Source organism: Bufo bufo, chromosome 2 (genome assembly GCF_905171765.1).
Source record: "Bufo bufo chromosome 2, aBufBuf1.1, whole genome shotgun sequence".
Lineage (NCBI taxonomy): Eukaryota > Metazoa > Chordata > Amphibia > Anura > Bufonidae > Bufo > Bufo bufo.
In genome coordinates, this window is record NC_053390.1 from 33,667,356 (window position 1) to 33,686,439 (window position 19,084).

Below are 19,084 nucleotides of genomic sequence, written 5' to 3' on the forward strand. Positions count from 1 at the left end.
GTCTACATGTACATTACACACAGCTCTCTACATGTACATTACACACACAGCTCTCTACATGTACATTACACACAGCTCTCTACATGTACATTACACACAGCTCTCTACATGTACATTACACACAGCTCTCTACATGTACATTACACACACACAGCTCTCTACATGTACATTACACACATCTCTCTACATGTACATTACACACACACAGCTCTCTACATGTACATTACACACATCTCTCTACATGTACATTACACACACACAGCTCTCTACATGTACATTACACACAGCTCTCTACATGTACATTACACACAGCTCTCTACATGTACATTACACACACAGCTCTCTACATGTACATTACACACACACAGCTCTCTACATGTACATTACACACACAGCTCTCTACATGTACATTACACACACAGCTCTCTACATGTACATTACACACACAGCTCTCTACATGTACATTACACACACAGCTCTCTACATGTACATTACACACACAGCTCTCTACATGTACATTACACACAGCTCTCTACATGTACATTACACACAGCTCTCTACATGTACATTACACACACAGCTCTCTACATGTACATTACACACACACAGCTCTCTACATGTACATTACACACACAGCTCTCTACATGTACATTACACACAGCTCTCTACATGTACATTACACACACAGCTCTCTACATGTACATTACACACAGCTCTCTACATGTACATTACACACACAGCTCTCTACATGTACATTACACACACAGCTCTCTACATGTACATTACACACACAGCTCTCTACATGTACATTACACACACAGCTCTCTACATGTACATTACACACAGCTCTATACATGTACATTACACACAGCTCTCTACATGTACATTACACACAGCTCTCTACATGTACATTACACACACAGCTCTCTACATGTACATTACACACAGCTCTCTACATGTACATTACACACACAGCTCTCTACATGTACATTACACACAGCTCTCTACATGTACATTACACACACACAGCTCTACATGTACATTACACACACACAGCTCTCTACATGTACATTACACACACAGCTCTCTACATGTACATTACACACACAGCTCTCTACATGTACATTACACACACACAGCTCTCTACATGTACATTACACACACAGCTCTCTACATGTACATTACACACAGCTCTCTACATGTACATTACACACACAGCTCTCTACATGTACATTACACACACACAGCTCTCTACATGTACATTACACACACAGCTCTCTACATGTACATTACACACACAGCTCTGCTGCACTCATCCTGACACATAACATCAGCTATTCAAGCACAGCAGAGTCCTGTAGCCATAGAGAGCTGGTCATGTGATTCCCGACTCCTCCCACACAGGTGACTGATCACATGACAGTGACATCATCCCAGGTCCTGTCACCACACGGCTCCTCTACAGCTGGAGGTAGGTGAGTAGTCACTCAGGATTACTGGGGCAGGTTTATTATTAACCCCTTCACTACCCTCTACATCTGACCGTTTCTCCTATGCTCCCCTCGCCAGCCTCATCTATGCTCCTTCCAACACCCCCCACTACCAGGGTCACCACCTTTCCCAGCAACAAATACCAGCCACGGTTACATCGGAAAAAGGGGATGTGGTTTCGGGCAGGGCTCTTTACACCAGCGCTTTCATCATGTTTTGAGTTTTTTCATTTTACTACTTTATTGTGCAGTGGCTTAAAGGGGTTTTCCATGATTTTTGAACTGATGACCAATCCTCTAGATAGGTCATCAGTATCTGATCGGTGGGGGTTCAACACCAAGGACCCGCGCCGCGAAGACATGGCGCTCGCAGCCTTCTTGCAGCTGACTCCATATCCGGACATAGAGCAGGGGGGACTCCTAAGCCATAGATGGAGTCAGAGCAGGGACTCTGGAACTTCAATGGGCCGGTAAAAATAAAATCCCAAGTCCCAGACGTTCCTAGAGCAGGCTCTGGTTCCAGCAGAGGGCTCTTTACAAAGGAGCACACTGACTGCGAAAAGTGAGCCACTTAGATGCCACAGTCACTAGTGACCATAACATCTGAGGGGTTAAGCAAGCTCTGATCATGGCAGTTGCAGCAGTGGCCTGGCTTTGTCTAACAACTGAGCTGCCACCACAATCCTGTGGGTACATTGGGCAATGCCCTCGAAATCGCCATGATGCGAGAACGAGCAACCACGGTGAATATATCGGTCATTTGTTGTTAAAGGGTTTTTCCTGGGTCTTCTATTTTGTAGACCTATTCTTAGGATAGGCCATCGATATGTGATTGGTGGGGGTCTGGCTCCAGGCACCTCCACCGACTGAACTGCAGCTAGGCCATATGACGATTAATGTGATGTCCCCGGTGGGGGGCGCCAAGAGTCAGACCCCCTACCATTCCTACATTGGTGACCTATCCTGAGTATAGGTCATCACTAGTGTTGAGCGAACTTGTGTTTTAAGTTTGGCGTCTAAAGTTCGGGTTCGGGTTATCGAAGAATCGCGTTATGGATTCCGCTACCACGGACCATAACTTATGGTCCGTGGTAGCGGAATCCATAACGCGATTCTTCGATAACCTGGACTTCAGACGCCGAACTTAAAACACAAGTTCGCTCATCACTACAGAAGACCCGAACAACCCTTTAAGGGCAGTGAGTGTCTAATTGCTGGCAGTCCGACCACTATGACTGCCAATGTTCACTAAAACAGAGGTCCCAGAGTCGCCTATGAGAATGGAGCAGTGGTCTCGTATGCACGTCACCATGCTATTCTCATGGGCGACTCTGGGACCCCTGTTTTCATGATCACTGGGAATCCCAGTAATTAGACACTTATACCCTTTCCTGTGCATAGAGGATAAGTATTTTTTGTGGGAAAACCCCTTTAAGAAGGGGAGGCACACTTTGACATGACATTGTCCGCATACACGGAAGAGCTGCCCTCATCTCAATCCAAACATAAAGAGAGAATATAACATCTACACGTCACCTACATCCAATCAGAGGTACACATTAGGAGGATCTCCCAACAATAGAAGGGATTCTGCCTGGTTTTTAAATTGTTTTGTCTTTTCTCCATTCATACTTCTACAAAATAGACCCATCACCATTGATATCTTCTAGAATCTTCCTTTTTTAGCTAATTCCTCAAGAATTCACTCCTTCACTCAAGAATGGATAGGAACAGAGACAAGATGGCCGTGAGGATGCTAAATCTCACCCTAGAGATACTCTTCCAACTTACTGGAGAGGTGAGAGATTCTGATGATGTCACATTACATCATTCTTATCTATGGTAATAACAGATGATAGGACTGGAGAGGTGAGAGATTCTGATGATGTCACATTACATCATTCTTATCTATGGTAATAACAGGTGATATGACCGGAGAGGTGAGAGGTTCTGATGATGTCACATTACATCATTCTTATCTATGGTAATAACAGATGATATGACTGGAGAGGTGAGAGATTCTGATGATGTCACAATACATCATTCGTATCTATGGTAATAACAGATGATATGACTGGAGAGGTGAGAGATTCTGATGATGTCACATTACATCATTCTTATCTATGGTAATAACAGATGATATGACTGGAGAGGTGAGAGATTCTGATGATGTCACATTACATCATTCTTATCTATGGTAATAACAGATGATATGACTGGAGAGGTGAGAGATTCTGATGATGTCACATTACATCATTCTTATCTATGGTAATAACAGATGATATGACTGGAGAGGTGAGAGGTTCTGATGATGTCACATTACATCATTCTTATCTATGGTAATAACAGATGGACATGGCTGTAGATGTGATGGACTCTGGAAATGTCAGTAGTGATATTTATTACTGTGTCTCCCCATACCCAGGATTACACAGTGGTGAAGAAGACCTCTAGCGAGCGCTGTCAGTCTCCTGTGTCTGATGGATGTGGTAGAACCTTGAGCCCAATCACGGGGCCTTCACATCACCCCCTGATACATGAGGAAATCAATGAACAGAAGATCCTAGATCTCACCCACAAGATGATTGAGCTGCTGACTGGAGAGGTGACACTGCTGGGAATGCTGGGACATTATACAGTAACAGCACTGGAGGGGTCTGGGTGATGACTGTATCATTGTGTTGTCAGGTTCCTATAAGGTGTCAGGATGTCACTGTCTATTTCTCCATGGAGGAGTGGGAGTATGTAGAAGGACACAAGGATCTGTACAAGGACGTCATGATGGAGGACCACCAGACCCTCACATCACCAGGTAATAAATACCCACGTTCTTTAATTATCTGTATTACTGTTGAGCAAATCAAGCTTCAAATCATAGATCCGAAGTTGATTCACTCAAAACTTAGTTTTAATGCTGTATGGAGTCCTGTCTCCGGACAGCATTAAATTAGTTATCACCGAAGCCACGCAAGACTTCAGTGAATAACTTGAATTTTTAAACTTGAAAACCATTTTAAAACAGGAATCCGAAGTCGGCCTTGGTACGGTCTGGTACCTCGGAACCGAAAACCGACTTCTGATGCAAGTTTTAAAATGGTTTTCAAGTTCAAAAATCTAATCCCGAAGTTATTCACTGAAGTCCAGCTAGACTTCGGTGGTGACGAATTTCCCTCACTGGAGCCCATACATTTGAATTCTGTACAGAGACGAATCTCCCGTGGAGCATTCAAGTAAAATTTGGAGCGAATCAACTTACGATCTATGATCCGAAGCGCGATTTCCTCAACACTAATCTGTACGTAAAGAATGAATTCAGTCGCTGTTTGTGTCTCCTACAGGAAGATCCAGTAAGAGAAGAACACCAGAGAGATGTCCCAGTCCTCTTCTTCCACAGGATCATCAGGTAGATGGAGATATTCTCTATGATCAGTAGAAGGCTGTGAAGTCCTTGTGTTCTGTCTTGTGTTATCACTTAGTATTATATGTTTTATGCTTGTGTAATGAGAAAGGTGGAGGTGACGGGGTTAAAGCTGACCATAGACATTAGATGTTGTCTGTATGTTATCACAATGTTCTGGTTATGAAGACTGCTGGTGGGAATAAGGGTCCTTTTACACAAGCACCAATCAACCAATCAACAATACAGCATGCTGACCGGTACTCATTTACGGCATTTATGTACGTGCGGCTTTTATGGTTATTATGCGATGAACACTTATATATACGTGGACAAAATTGTTAAAGATAAACCCAGAAAGGTCACTGAAATAACTTAAAAGTGACAAAAGTAATAAAAACATCAACTAATAAAAATCAGACATTGGTTCTGAATTGTGGTTCAACAGAATCATTTTAAAAAACAAACTAATGAAACTGGCCTGGACAAAACTGATACTACCCTTAATGGCAATGTTCATCTTCAAGGGCAATTATTATATTTTTTTTTAACAATTGCATTTTTACTCATTTTGGGCTAAAATCATTTTTTTAAATTGGCCTTTATTAAAAATATTCAGCTATTCTGTCACAAAGGGTTAACTGTCTGTCTAGTTTTGTGAATCGTGCTTTCGCTTGGTGCCGGTCATCTAATAAACCTTATCTCTAAAAAGGTGATAAACACTTATTTGAGCCACATTCCTATCAGTGAGCTATAATGATAGAGATCAGAGATAAGGAGCTGTCAAACAGATCCTGCCACTAGAGAATCTCAGAGCTGTACAGAGAAACGGGCTCAACATTTTTAATAAAGACCAATGGAAAAAATTATTTTTAGCTCAAAATGAGTACAATAAAAAAAAAACACTTCAATCAAGCGATTTCTGTAAGTCTCTCAATGAGGCTTCTGCACCTGTCCATAGGTATTTTGGCCCACTCCTCGTGAGCAAACTGCTGCAACTGTGTCAAGTTTGAAGGGTGCCTTCTCCAGACTGGATGTTTCAGCTCCTTCCACAGATGGTCAGTAGGATTTAGATCAGGGCTCATAGAAGGCCACTTTAGAATAGTCCAATGCTTTGCTCTTGGCCGATCTTGGATGTTTTTAGCTGTGTATTGTGGGTGATTATCCTGTTGGAGGACCCATGACCTGAGAGAGAACAAAGCTTTTTGACACTGGGCCGCACATTTTGTTCCAGAATGCCTTGATAGTCTTGAGATTTCATTGTACCCTGCACAGATTTAAGACACCCTGTGCCAGATGCTGCAAAACAGCCCCAAAAAGATAACCAGGCCTTCTTCATGTTGGGTACAATGTCCTTTTCTTTGTATGATTCATTTTTGCATCTATGAACATAGGTCTCATCTGTCCAAATGACATTCTCCCAGAAGCTTTGTGGCTTGTCAATATGCATTTTGGCAAATTCCAGTCTTGCTTTTTTATGATTTTCTGTCAATAGTGGTTTCCAACTCGGTCGTCTTCCATTAAAGGATTATTCTAATCTGAAACAATGGGGGCATATCGCTAGGATATACAGTACCCCCATTGTCTGACAGGTGCGGGTCCCACGTCTGGGGCCTACACCTATATCGAGAACGGAGCGGGCAAAGTGGTGGCTGAAGGACTCTGGCCCCACCACCCCCAAGCCTTCTCCCATAGAAGTGAATGGGAGCGCACCACGCATGCACGGCCACCGCTCCCATTCTCTTCTTTGGGCCCGACGGAAATAGCCGAGCTAGTGGCTGGCTATTTTCGGCGGCCCCATAGAAATGAATGCAGGGAGGCTGCACATGCGCAGTGCGCCTTCCACCATTTTCGGGGCTCCCTTTAGGACATAGGTTCAGGTCTGAGCCAAAATGCACTTACAGGGTTCTTCTCATCTGGAGACAATGGAGGCATGTCACTAGGAGCTCGAATATTTCCTGAAGTTGTTCCTGGAAGTTGTTCTGGGCTCTTTGATTACCATTTGTATTATCTGCCTCCTCAATTTGTCATCAGTTGTTCTCTTGTGGCCATGTCCAGGGAGGTTGTCTACAGTCCCGTAGATCTTAAACGTCTGAATAATATGTTTCTGTAGTAACAGGAACATAAAGCTGTTTGGAGATGGTCCCATTCCCTTTACCTTTTAACATAATGTTCTTTCTAATCTCCTTAGACAACTCCTCTTTTTTTATTTTTCTTTGGTCCATGTTCAGTGTGATAGCCAACAAGATACAAAACAGCGCAGTGACTACTTGTCACCCTTTAATTAGGCAGACTGACTGATTACAAATTTAAAGATACCGGTGATGCCAATTACAGGACACACCTTAGTTAACATGTCCCTATGGTCAAATTATTTTCAATCTTCTCGATGGGTACCATCATTGGTGTCCAGGCCAGTTTCATTAGTTTATTTTTTAAATTCATTCTGTTGAACCACAATTCAAAAGCAATGTCTGATTTTCATTAGCTGGTTTAGAGTAATTATTTGTTTCAGTGACTATTGTGGGTTTTTCGTTCTTTAACAGAAGGGTACCCACAATTCTGTCCACATGTGTAAATACAGTCGTTCATTCCCATACAGTTTTCCTTTGTCGGCTGTACATCCTCCGTCTACACGGGGCAATGTGATGCCATCAAATTTAGATTTTTAAGCTATGCAGTCACCCAAGAAATGAGTGTTCGCTTGTTTGTCAGAAGATCAAGCGTTTGATTATATGTCACAATGATCGGCCAAATGAACATTTGTATAAATGTCTGTTTTTGATCCTCACCACATGTGAATAGCCCTAAGCCAACATTGGAAGCTGATCTCCCTCCACTGAAACAACCCGAATCTTGTCTAGGCATGCTGAATATACATGTGGATGAGGTTCTCATCATGGAGCCATCATCTTATATCTATGTTCCGCTTCTAGGAGACTATCATCCATTTGGCTTGAATGATTACTTCTTGTCATGATAATTTAAGATTTTTTTTCTACTAATTTAGAACGTCACATGCAATGTCTCTAACTGGTGACATTTACAATATTTGTTTCACAGCTTTTCAATTGGGATATAGATATGAGCAATATTAATGCTACAGAGACATATGTGAGGGGTGATGACCAGTGTAAAGAAGAAATTCCTACAGAGACATATGTGAGGGGTGATGACCAGTGTAAAGAAGAGATTCCTACAGAGACATATATGAGGGGTGATGACCAGTGTAAAGAAGAGATTCCTACAGAGACATATATGTGGGGTGATGACCAGTGTAAAGAAGAAATTCCCACAGATAACAGCTCAGGTGAGTTAGTACTGATGAGATATTTAACTTAAAGGGTTGTCTCGCATGTATTGTGATTGTCCATATTGCCTCCTTTTCATCACATTATACATTGATCGTTTCCAGGGGTTATGGCCACCACTGCAGCACAGATATGAGGTGGCAGGAAGGAAGCTACTGCGCATGCATGCCTATACACAATCCTGCGGTCCCGGCCGCCACAGAGGCAGGTTCTTTTTTCCTATAGTGCGCAACCAAGGCCAACACTGATGGATTGCAGGGTGGTCGTAACCCCTGGAAATGAGCAGTGTATAATCCGATGGAAAAAGGAATCACGCCACCAAAGGAGACAATATGGACAATCACAATACATTAGTGAGTTCCTTGTCTTCACTTTGTCTACATGATAAATGCCATTGGCTGAAGTGATTGTATGAGACTAAAGGAGGCGGTAAAGGTCCCTTAACACAGGACGATAGAGGAGCAGATTGTCGGGAAGGAAGGTTGCATGTATATGATCTCCTACAGAGTATGGGGAGGACCGATCGCTAATGCCATTGCTCTTCCCCAACAACCCAAACAGTTGTTTGCTGGCAGCAGATCGCGTTTACACAGCATGATCTGCTGCCGGTAAACAATAATTTTTGTGTGTGAACATGCAAGCAAATTGCCTGATGAACAACCGTTTCCCTTCTTTATCGGGTAATCGGCGGTACATTTACTTCACCAGATAATTGCTAACAAGTGTTCCTTATGAAGGCTCGTCAGTGGTTATCTTTCAGATTCTTGGCCCATGTAAAAGGCCCTTATGAGATAGAAGTTTGGAAGCAGTTGAGCTGTATGTCAATAGGGATGTTGAAATACTCCACCATGATGGTGAGGATGTCAGCTGAGAGGAAGTGTAGAAGCTAGATATTGAAGTGGTCAAAAAAGGTAGTAGCAGGGCCTGGTGGACAGTAGATGACAGCTATTTGAAGGTTGGAAGGAGAGAAGATGCAGACAGAGTGAACTTCAAATGACGGGAGGTTGACAAAGGGTGGAGATGGGTTGAAGGAACAGCTACCTGATAGGAGGAGGCCTACACCACCAGACAGACACAACTGGCAGAAATGACCACATGGAGGAGTTGTTCCTGCCACCAGGTTGATGGGATAATTATAGGGACGATGAAGTGCCAGAGTCCCAGCTTTCTGCTTATCGAAGATCTAAAAGTACCTGGCATAGGCAGGAAGTAGGCCCTCAATCAGGCCTACAAGGTTTACAATCAGGAGACTCAGAATAAGGAAGCACGGGGCTTTTAAACGTAGGTGACAACCTAGGAACTGTCCTCTCATGTGCAGATTCTCTGAGGCATTCTCTGAAATGAATATCAGTTTGGGTAGGCAGGGTAATCAGGTCATCCATGGTAGATAGGATATCACAAACTGCCTGTTCATCTTTATGTGTCTTGACTGTTCCTCCCATAAAGCTACCAACATAGTAACATAGTTTATAAGGCTGAAAAATGCCCTCCGTCCATACAGTTCAGCCAAGTTGATCCAGAGGAAGGCAAAAAAAAACAACCTGTGAGGTAAAAGCCAATTTTCATCACTTTAGGGGGAAAAAATTCCTTCCCGACTCCAATCAGGCAATCGGAATAACTCCCTGGATCAACGACCCCTCTCTAGTAGCTATAGCCTGTAATATTATTACACTCCAGAAATACGTCCAGGCCCCTCTTGAATTCCTTTATTGTACTCACCATCACCACCTCCTCAGGCAGAGAGCTTCATAGTCTCACTGCTCTTACCGTAAAGAATCCTCTTCTATGTTTGTGTACAAACATTGTTCTATAGAAATTCAGAAACCAGGATAAGGGGTTACGGAACTGTATAGCATATTACCCACCTGTGAGGTTGCTTTGGCGAAGGCTCAGAAGAGACGAGGCTGGAGAAGAGCTATGGCATGGCTCCTCAAATAGCTCGCGAAAGGTAGACAGGAATTCCTGGAGATTGCTGTTGAGATGTTCGCTGCATTTCAAGAGGAGATTGGCTCAGGCGAGAGCCTCACCGGACAGCAGGGAGACCAGAAAGGCTACTTGGACTGGTTAGTAGGAACTGGTGGGCCTGTAGCTCCAAGTGGATACGAAATCCACAGCCTTTTTTATGGTCCCCCTCATAGCTTGGAGAAAATAGAAGGCAAGAAAAACTGTGACTGGCAGAGATAATGGTACAGACACTGTGGCTTGAGGTTGCGGTTCAGGTGTGGCAATGGACAAGGCATCCAGAAGGGCATAAATGGTATTGTAGGTATTTCAGGAGTTTCTCTTGGTAGACACACTGAGTAGACAGCTCCTTAAGCCTGGGAAAGACCCCAAAGTTCCTGATTCTTATAGACCAATTTCGCTACTAACAGCAGATGTGAAGCTCCTGGCAAAGGTGTTGGCGAACAGGCTGTCCAGGGTAATACTTACTATAGTGCACCCGGATCAAACAGTCTTTATGCCTGGGAAATCGACTGCTATAAATATCCGTAGAGTATATACTAGTCTGAATATTCCAGCAGATAATGGAGGAGATAGGGCCTTACTTGCGTTAGACGCTGCTAAGGCATTTGACAGTGTTGAATGGAACTACCTTTGGGAAACATTGAGAGTCATGGGCTTTGGTACTCGATTTATTCAGTGGGTGAAAGTGTTGTATTCAAGTCCAAAAGCACGGATCAGAGCTAATGGGGGGTTGTCAGATAGCTTCTCTTTGGCCAGGGGCACCAGACAGGGGTGCCCATTGTCACCCTTGTTGTTTGCGTTAGCAATTGAACCACTTGCAGCCCTTATTCGCCTGTCACCCCATATTGTGGGGTTTAGATATGGTGAGACGCAAAACAAAGTGGCAATGTATGCTGATGACACTATGTTATTTTTGGGTGACACTGGGGGCTCTCTGGATGCGGCCATGGCTTTAATAGATAGATTTGGTGGCTTCTCTGGGCTCCGGATAAATTGGCAGAAGTCCGCCTTGATGCCGGTTGACGGACAGGCACTCTCTGGTGTGCAGGCAGATAGTTTGATTCCTTGGGTGGGCAAGTTTAAATATTTAGGGCTATATATAACACCTAGATTGCTAGATTTTGAAGAGCTTAATTTAACTCCTTTGCTAAATTCCTTCAGGCTTAAGGCAAGGGCATGGGGTAGACTCTTTTTGTCAGTAGTGGGCAGAGTGAATCTCCTAAAAATGGTAATGATGCCTCAGTTATTATACATACTGAATAATGCACCTGTATGGATCCCAGTGGAGAGATTTAGGAAAATACATTCGATATTTAGAGATCTCATATGGAAATATGGTCAAGCTAGGATTAAGCTGGAGACGCTGCAATATCCCAAGTCTGAAGGTGGCTTGGCTGTCCCTAACGCCTGGATTTATTTCTTAGCCTCTCAGTGTCAACACTTTAAGGGTTGGATGGAATTTCAGCTACCAGATGTGACGGGGAAGATACTGCAACACTGGTTGGGCAGTAGGGATCTTATGGGTATTCTGGAGGGTGCAGGGATGCATGGGGGAAGAGAGAAAGTGACGCTTATAGAGCTTATGAAAAAAGTGTGGGCAAAGGTGAAATTGATCAGGGGAGTTGGTGGGGTAGGAGAGCTTTCCCCATTGTGGAACAATAACCTGTTGCCAGAATTCATTTCTCTATCAGGAGTCCGAAATTGGGAATCCCATGGAGTAATGAGGATAGGTCAATTGATTGAGACTAGTGTATTTAAATCATTTCAAGGTCTACAGCAGGAATTCAACATTCCCAAAGTGTGGTTCTATCAATATCTGCAACTGAGACACGCATATGAGGTCACGATAACGAAGGGATGCACTATGGCAAAAATGGATGTGGTCCATAAACTGGTTCTTCCAGCTGGAGGAAAGAGAGGTTTGATATCACAGGTGTATACTCTGCTTTTAGATAAATTTCTGGTAGAATTCCCCCTTACTAGGATGAGAAAATGGGAAAAGGATCTGGGGGACATCCCAAAGGAACAGAGGGAAGATATATTGGAGGCAATTCCGAGAGTGTCTGTAAGTGAACAGGGTAAGTTGTCACAACTATTTATCATCCACAGAGTTTACAAAACTCCAGTATTTTTACGGAAAATTGGGATTAGAACTGATGACAATTGTCCAAAATGTATGGCGGAAGGTGCAGATCTATTTCATATGCTTTGGTCTTGTCCAGTGCTAAGTAGATATTGGGATGAGGTGTTGACTTTGATTAATCGTAACCTGGAGTTGAGGGTAAAGAAGGATCCTAAGATATGTTTGCTGGGATATGTGAAGGAGATTGGTGGGGGAGAGGCGGTCAAGGTGGCAGTTGGGAGACTACTGTATGTGGCCAGGAAATTGATTGCCTTTAGGTGGATCCAGGGGAGTCCGCCAACGGTGGATGAATTTGTGAAAAAGGTGAATGATATGTTAACATTAGAGAAGGGAGTGTTTGTTAGGAGGGGATGCCCTTTGAAATTTGAAAAGTTGTGGAATGAATGGTTGTCTCACACTCATGTGGTAATATAAAAGATCTTGGAAATTCATGCTCTGATCTGGGGAGGGGGGGTGGGTGTTGTTGGGGTTATAACAGTCGATTGACTCTGTAAATGATTTGTCTTTATATTGGTATATTCATTATGTACAATGATTGTAGGAGATGTAACAAATATATGGACATATGATAATGTTTTTAATATTGTGTATATTTGTGATGCGGAGGGGAGAAAACACCAAAGAAATTGTGATGCAAAATGTATTGTGATATACCAACTTTATTTGAACAATAAAAAACGATTTGATTGAGTAGTCAGCTCCTTGTAAACTTCAGGCAACCCTTGTTAGCTGAGCCAGCCTTGAACTGAGCAAACTGTTATGGCAGTGGGTGCAGAACCACTGTGTTACCAACAGATTTGGCTTTGGACTACTTCTAAAGGTGTTATCTTGGCAGTCCCCTGGTATTCACCCTTTAAGGCCTATACAAGAATCTGACTTTGCTGCAGGGGACCACAAGGCCACTACCTCCTGTAGTAGCCTCTGTGGGGTTAACAGCTGACCCAGGGGGGTTAGAGACACTGGTGCATGGCATTGGGGGGAGGGGGGTCAGGCATAATCATGGTCAGAGACAGGCTGAGGTCATGGCTGGCATAGTACGTGCAATACTTGAATGGGTTCAAAGTCAGGGCAGACAGCATAGTATCAATCCGTAAAACAGGCACAGGTCAAATCGGGCAGTGAAGGGTCAATACAGGTAACATGCACTGGTTGGCTATGGAAGCGGAGGGTCAGAGAACAGTAAATGGGTAGAGGTTGTATATGGGTGGACAACAGAACGGCACACCTTTGCAGGAATTTTGCAAGCTAAGGAACCTTTTGTTTAAGCACACTCCCACTGGGGAAGGAGCCTTAAGGGGGTTCTCCAGGAATTAAGAAAATGAATACTTAACCCTTTCAAGACCAAGCCATTTTTTCACCTTTGTAACTAGGCTTAATTTTGCAAATCTGACATGTGTCACTTTATGTGCTAATAACTTTGGAATACTTTTATTTATCCAAACCATTCTGAGACTGTTTTCTCGTGACATCTCGTACTTAATGTTAGGGGTAAATTTGGGTCAATAAGTTTTACCTTTATATTATAAAAAAATCCAATTTTTACCGAAAATTTGCAAAAAAAAAAATAATTTTCTAAATTTGAATTTCTACGCATTGAAGTCAGATAGTGATACCTCATTAGATACTGTAGTTTTTACTTAAGATTCCCAAAATGGATCAGTTTTGCCCTAATGCATTCTGAATGGAAAAGGATCCGCTCAGTTTGCATCAGTTCAGTCTCCATTCCGCTTTGGAGGCGGACACCAAAACACTGATGGTGTCCGTTTGACGAAACTGAGCCAAACGGATCCGTCCCGGCACACAACGTAAGTCAACGGGGACAGATCCGTTTTCACTGGCACAATAGAAAACGGATCCGTCCCCCATTGACTTTCAATGGAGTTCAAGACGGATCCGTCTTGGCTATGTTGAAGATAATACAAACGGATCCGTTCTGAACGGATGCATGCGGTTTTATTATCTGAACGGATCCGTCTGTGCAGATCCATGACGGATCCGCACCAAACGCAAGTGTGAAAGTAGCCTTAGAAACACATGGCTGTGAAAATGAAAAATTATATTTTTTACAAGAAAAATTTGTCAAAAAGACCATATTTTTCACTTTAACAAGGGATAACAGGAGAAAATGCACCCCGTAATTTGTTACCTATATTCTCCTGAAAACGGCAACACCCCATATGTGGTTGTAAACTGCTGTACGAGCAGAGGGCAGAATTCAAAAGGAAAGGAGCGGCATCTGCATTTTCTAACATGAAATTTGCTGAAATAGATTTTAAGGGCGATAACTTTTTTATTTTTTTGTTGACTGAGCTGTGTTGACTGTTGACTGAGCTGTGTTGACTGTTGACTGAGCTGTGTTGACTGTTGACTGAGCTGCTCATTTTTTGCAGGGTGAGCTTTCGTTTTTAATGGTACCATTTTTGGGTACATATGACTTTTTGATCACTTTTTATTTATTAAATTTTAATTTTTTTTTTAAAGTTTTTATAGGGTTCTCCATGTGGTATACTTGATGGTTGTAGGTGGATACGGTTCTGGCGATACCAAATTTTTAATTTTTTTATTCATGTTCTACCACTTTTATATCATAAAATCACTTTTTATTAAACTTTTAGATTTTTCCATCAATGTAGCTGCGTGAAAGCTTGTTTTTTTTTTCAGGATGGGCTGTAATTTTTATTGGTACAATTTTGGGGTCTTTATGGTTTTTTGAGTGCTTTTTATTATTATAATTTTTTTTTTTTTTTAGCAAGTCCCACTTGGATCTTGAAGATCCAGTGGGGCTGATGGCTGTACTATACTTTGCAATGCTCTTGCATTGCAAAGTATAATACTATCAGTTTTCCACTGATAGGTGGCAACATTGGACGCCTTTGCAAGGCATCCGGTTGCCATGGCAACCATCAGGCCTCTGCCATCGCAGCGCGGCAGCCCAATGGTTGAGAGAGGGAGCCCCCTCCCTCTGTTAACCCCTTGATGCCGCTGCACTTGCTGCTGATGGTGGCGGCTCAGGAAAAAAGCCGCCACCATCAGATACAGCAGGGGCACCGCACAAGGGGGCACAGATGAGGGCTGGGGACATGGATGGGGGCAGGCAGGCACAGTTGCCGGCACATACACAGTGCACAGCCGGCAAAGCTGGAGGCAGGGCGCACAGAAGGGGGCACGGATCGGGGAAGGGGGCTCACAGATTGGGGGCACGGAGGATATGGTACCTGATTTCAGGCTCTGATCTGCAGAGTGCAGATCAGAGCCTGAAATCAGCACTCTTACACTGCGGCAATCCGATTGGTTAGTCTGCACAGACTAACCAATCGGAGCGATCAACAGCAAGGGACCAATTGGTCCCTTGCCGGCATTACTGGAATCTACACTGTCCATAACATCAGCAGTGCAGGGGCAGAAGCTTTAATCAAAGAGCTTTGCAGTGCTTGGATTAAAGAGGTGCCATAACGTTTATATATGTGCTATCTGCAGGGGGTATGTGCAGATAGCACGTATATAGCCGTATGGCAGTCGGGAAGGGTTTAAACATTACTTTATTATAAATATATTTCCAAATACTTTTCATTATTTATAATGGCTTGTTTTGTCTAGAGAACAATCATTAGGAGAAATAAAATGGCCGCCGTCCTATTAGTACACACAAAACCTGTCCTAATCACACAGCAGGACAGGTTACCTCAGAGCACTGGTCTAAAGAGCTGCCTCATCCTCCTCTCTGTTCTTCTTGTCAGGAATTATGATCCTGAATACAGTTTAATAAGATCTTCAGCTGAATGTCTGTAGGAATGGAGTCCATGAGGAGACATGAAGTACACGCAGTATATAAGCTCATTCAGCGTTGTTTATACAGCAATCCAGAAGGCAAGGACACTGTGGAACGGTCTCTGCCTACTCTATGGGGTGCCCTGCTGTCGCGGACAACGGGGCCCCGCTCAGCAGCTGCACGATTAGCGTGCAGCTGCAATCTCTGAACGGATGTTCCAGAATGTCCATTAAGAGAGAAGTCCCGAACAGCAGGACGTTTATAGTCTATTGCTGGTTGGGAACTGGTTAACCCTTTGGCTACTGGAGTTTTTTTTTCGTTTTTCATTTTCATTTTTCTTCCCTATTTTCCGTGAGCCATAACTTTTTAATATTTCTGGTCACATAGCTGTATGAGGGCTTATTTTTTGCAGGACAAGTTTGTTTGACTTTTTGATCATATTTTATTTTAAAAAAATTGACTAAGAGAAGCAATGAAAAAACGGCAAATCGTCCATTTTGACCCTATTTTCCGTTACGCCGTTCGCCATATTAGAATATTTTTTTGTATGGGCTTTTTCAGTCGCAGTGATACCCATGATGTTTATATATATATTGTTATATTGTTATTTAGGTATTTATTTTTTAATTATACGGAAAGGGGGGTGATTTAAACTTATATTTTTTTTTATGTATATATTTTTTACAAAAAAATTTTGTGATCATTTTGTGCCTCATATATGAGTTTAATAATTATATTTTTTTAATTTTTAATTTGGTTTATCAGGAATTTTATATTTGCCATTTACAGTCAACTTTGCTAATTTCTTATGCTGGCCTGCCATCTGGTGGCCAAAATAAGAATTGCAGCATGAACACTTTCAGCCTTATCAGCAAAGCTGAGAGTGTTCAGAGCAAGTACTGATGCCCAAATTGGCCACACGGGGCACTGGTTTTTGTGCATTTAGGTGCCGTGATCTCAATTGATCACAGCATCTGAAGCACTTAATTACCGCGATCGGCATTATTGCCGGTCACGGTAATTAGCTGCAGGTCTCTGCTGTGTGAAACAGCAGAGATCTGCTGGCCATGTTCGCACATCGCTCCAGCGCCGTACATGTATGGCGCTGGTAACGAACGGGTTAAAGAGGTTGTCTCCCTTCATCAAATGGCATTTATCATGTAGAGAAAGTTAATACAAAGCACTTACTAATGTATTGTGCTTGTCCATTGTATTATACACTGCTTGTTTCCAGGGGTTACGACCACCCTGAAATCCAGCAGCGCTGGTCATGCTTGCACACTATAGGAAAAAATGTTGGTGCTTTTACTATAGTGTGCAAGCAGGGCTTGCAGGGTGGTCATATTCCCTGGATACAAGCAGGGTATAGTGCGTTGGAAAAATGAATGTAGCCAGCAAAGAAGGGAATAAATTAGTAAGTGCCTTGATTAACTTTGTCTACATTATAAATACCCTTTGTTGAAGTGAAACAACCCCTTTAATTTAATGTGTATGGCCACCTTTAGTCAATTCATAATTTTGTGTTATGGGAATTTTAATATTGAAGAATTATTCTAAAATATCAATATCATTTTTTGTTGTATTCAAAAATAATAAAACCAGTTTTATCCTCAGCAGATAACTGTACCAGGAGCTCAGAGGCACATCTGATATCTTCAGATTTTAAAGCAAATCATCATGGTATCACACAAAACACATATGAACAGCATGTCTACATCTCATATACACCCTCAGCTCTTCACAGTAAAGATCTATCATATGATCCTTTTCAACATCTTCTATCTTCTGATTCATCACCGACTGTTAAGCAAAATACAAGTCACCGAAGGGATCTTGTACATCAAAGAACACAATTGAAGAAGAAGTCATTTTCATGTTCAGAATGTGGGAAATGTTATAATTGGAAATCAAATCTCATCATACATGGCAGAAGTCACACAGGAGAGAAGCCATTTTCGTGTTCAGAATGTGGCAAATGTTTTAGCAAGAAATCAGATGTCGTTAGACATCAGATAACTCACACAGGGGAGAAGCCATTTTCATGTTCAGAATGTGGGAAATGTTTTAGTTATAAAGGAAATCTAGTCGAACATCAGAGAGTTCACACAGGGGAGAAGCCATTTTCATGTTCAGAATGTGGCAAATGTTTTAGTCATAAAGGAAATCTTGTCGAACATTACAGAAGTCACACAGGGGAGAAGCCATTTTCATGTTCAGAATGTGGAAAATGTTTTACCAAGAAATTAGATCTTGTTAGACATCAGAGAACTCACACAGGGGAGAAGCCATTTTCATGTTCAGAATGTGGGAAATGTTTTACCAAGAAAACAGATCTTGTTAGACATCAGATAAGTCACACAGGGGAGAAGCCATTTTCATGTTCAGAATGTGGGAAATGTTTTACCAAGAAATCAGATCTTGTTAGACATCAGATAACTCACACAGGGGAGAAGCCATTTTCATGTTCAGAATGTGGGAATTGTTTTACCAAGAAATGTGATCTTGTTAGACATCAGATAAAACACACAGGGGAGAAGCCATATTCATGTTCAGAATGTGGAAAATGTTTTACTTTAAAAGCAGCTCTTCTTCAGCATGAAAAAATTCACATACGGAGCAGCCATTTTCATGTTCAGAATGTGAGAAACTTTTCTTAAGTAAAGCATGGTTTGCTGAACATGAAAAAATTCACACAGGATGGTGACCTCAAAATCTGTCCAACCAGTTAGTGGATCTCCGTTACACACCACTTACCTCCAGCAACTACCTCAGCAACTCTTTTCACTGTAAGAGTCACCTACTCCTGACCACCTTATTGAGATTCCAAAATGCCTAATTGATTCTTTTCTCCCAACCCATTAATGTGAACAAAATGGCATCACCTAGTACCAGGCTTCCCATATGTGACACTGCCCAAATGCATGGCAGCTGCATGCTGAGGATCCAAAGCCTCAGAGGCAGACCTGCAGCCAGCTAGTCTCTTCCCATGGTGCTACAGATCTTATCATA

At 42.4% G+C, this 19,084-nt stretch overlaps 1 protein-coding gene and 1 long non-coding RNA gene across 2 annotated transcripts; both read left to right on the forward strand.

The window, feature by feature from the left end:
• The first annotated feature begins 1,286 nt into the window (after nt 1-1,286).
• Nucleotides 1,287-3,934, forward strand: LOC120992139. Its single transcript, XR_005776929.1, has 3 exons — nt 1,287-1,471; nt 3,161-3,288; nt 3,916-3,934. It is a non-coding gene; the product is annotated as an uncharacterized LOC120992139 (long non-coding RNA).
• Nucleotides 3,935-4,277: 343 nt separating this feature from the next.
• Nucleotides 4,278-18,883, forward strand: LOC120992124 (oocyte zinc finger protein XlCOF6.1-like). Its single transcript, XM_040420898.1, has 4 exons — nt 4,278-4,302; nt 4,829-4,893; nt 7,951-8,197; nt 17,693-18,883. The coding sequence occupies exons 3-4, from the start codon at nt 7,972-7,974 to the stop codon at nt 18,730-18,732; spliced, it is 1,266 nt and encodes a 421-aa protein (XP_040276832.1). The 5' UTR covers nt 4,278-4,302; nt 4,829-4,893; nt 7,951-7,971; the 3' UTR covers nt 18,733-18,883.
• Nucleotides 18,884-19,084: the final 201 nt, after the last annotated feature.

Coding starts and splice junctions, on each gene's coding strand:
- LOC120992124 (XM_040420898.1), top strand. CDS start 7,972: ATGAGCAATATTAATGCTACAGAGACATATGTGAGGGGTGATGACCAG. Junction 8,198..17,692: donor TCCCACAGATAACAGCTCAG/GTGAGTTAGTAC, acceptor TATCCTCAGCAG/ATAACTGTACCAGGAGCTCA.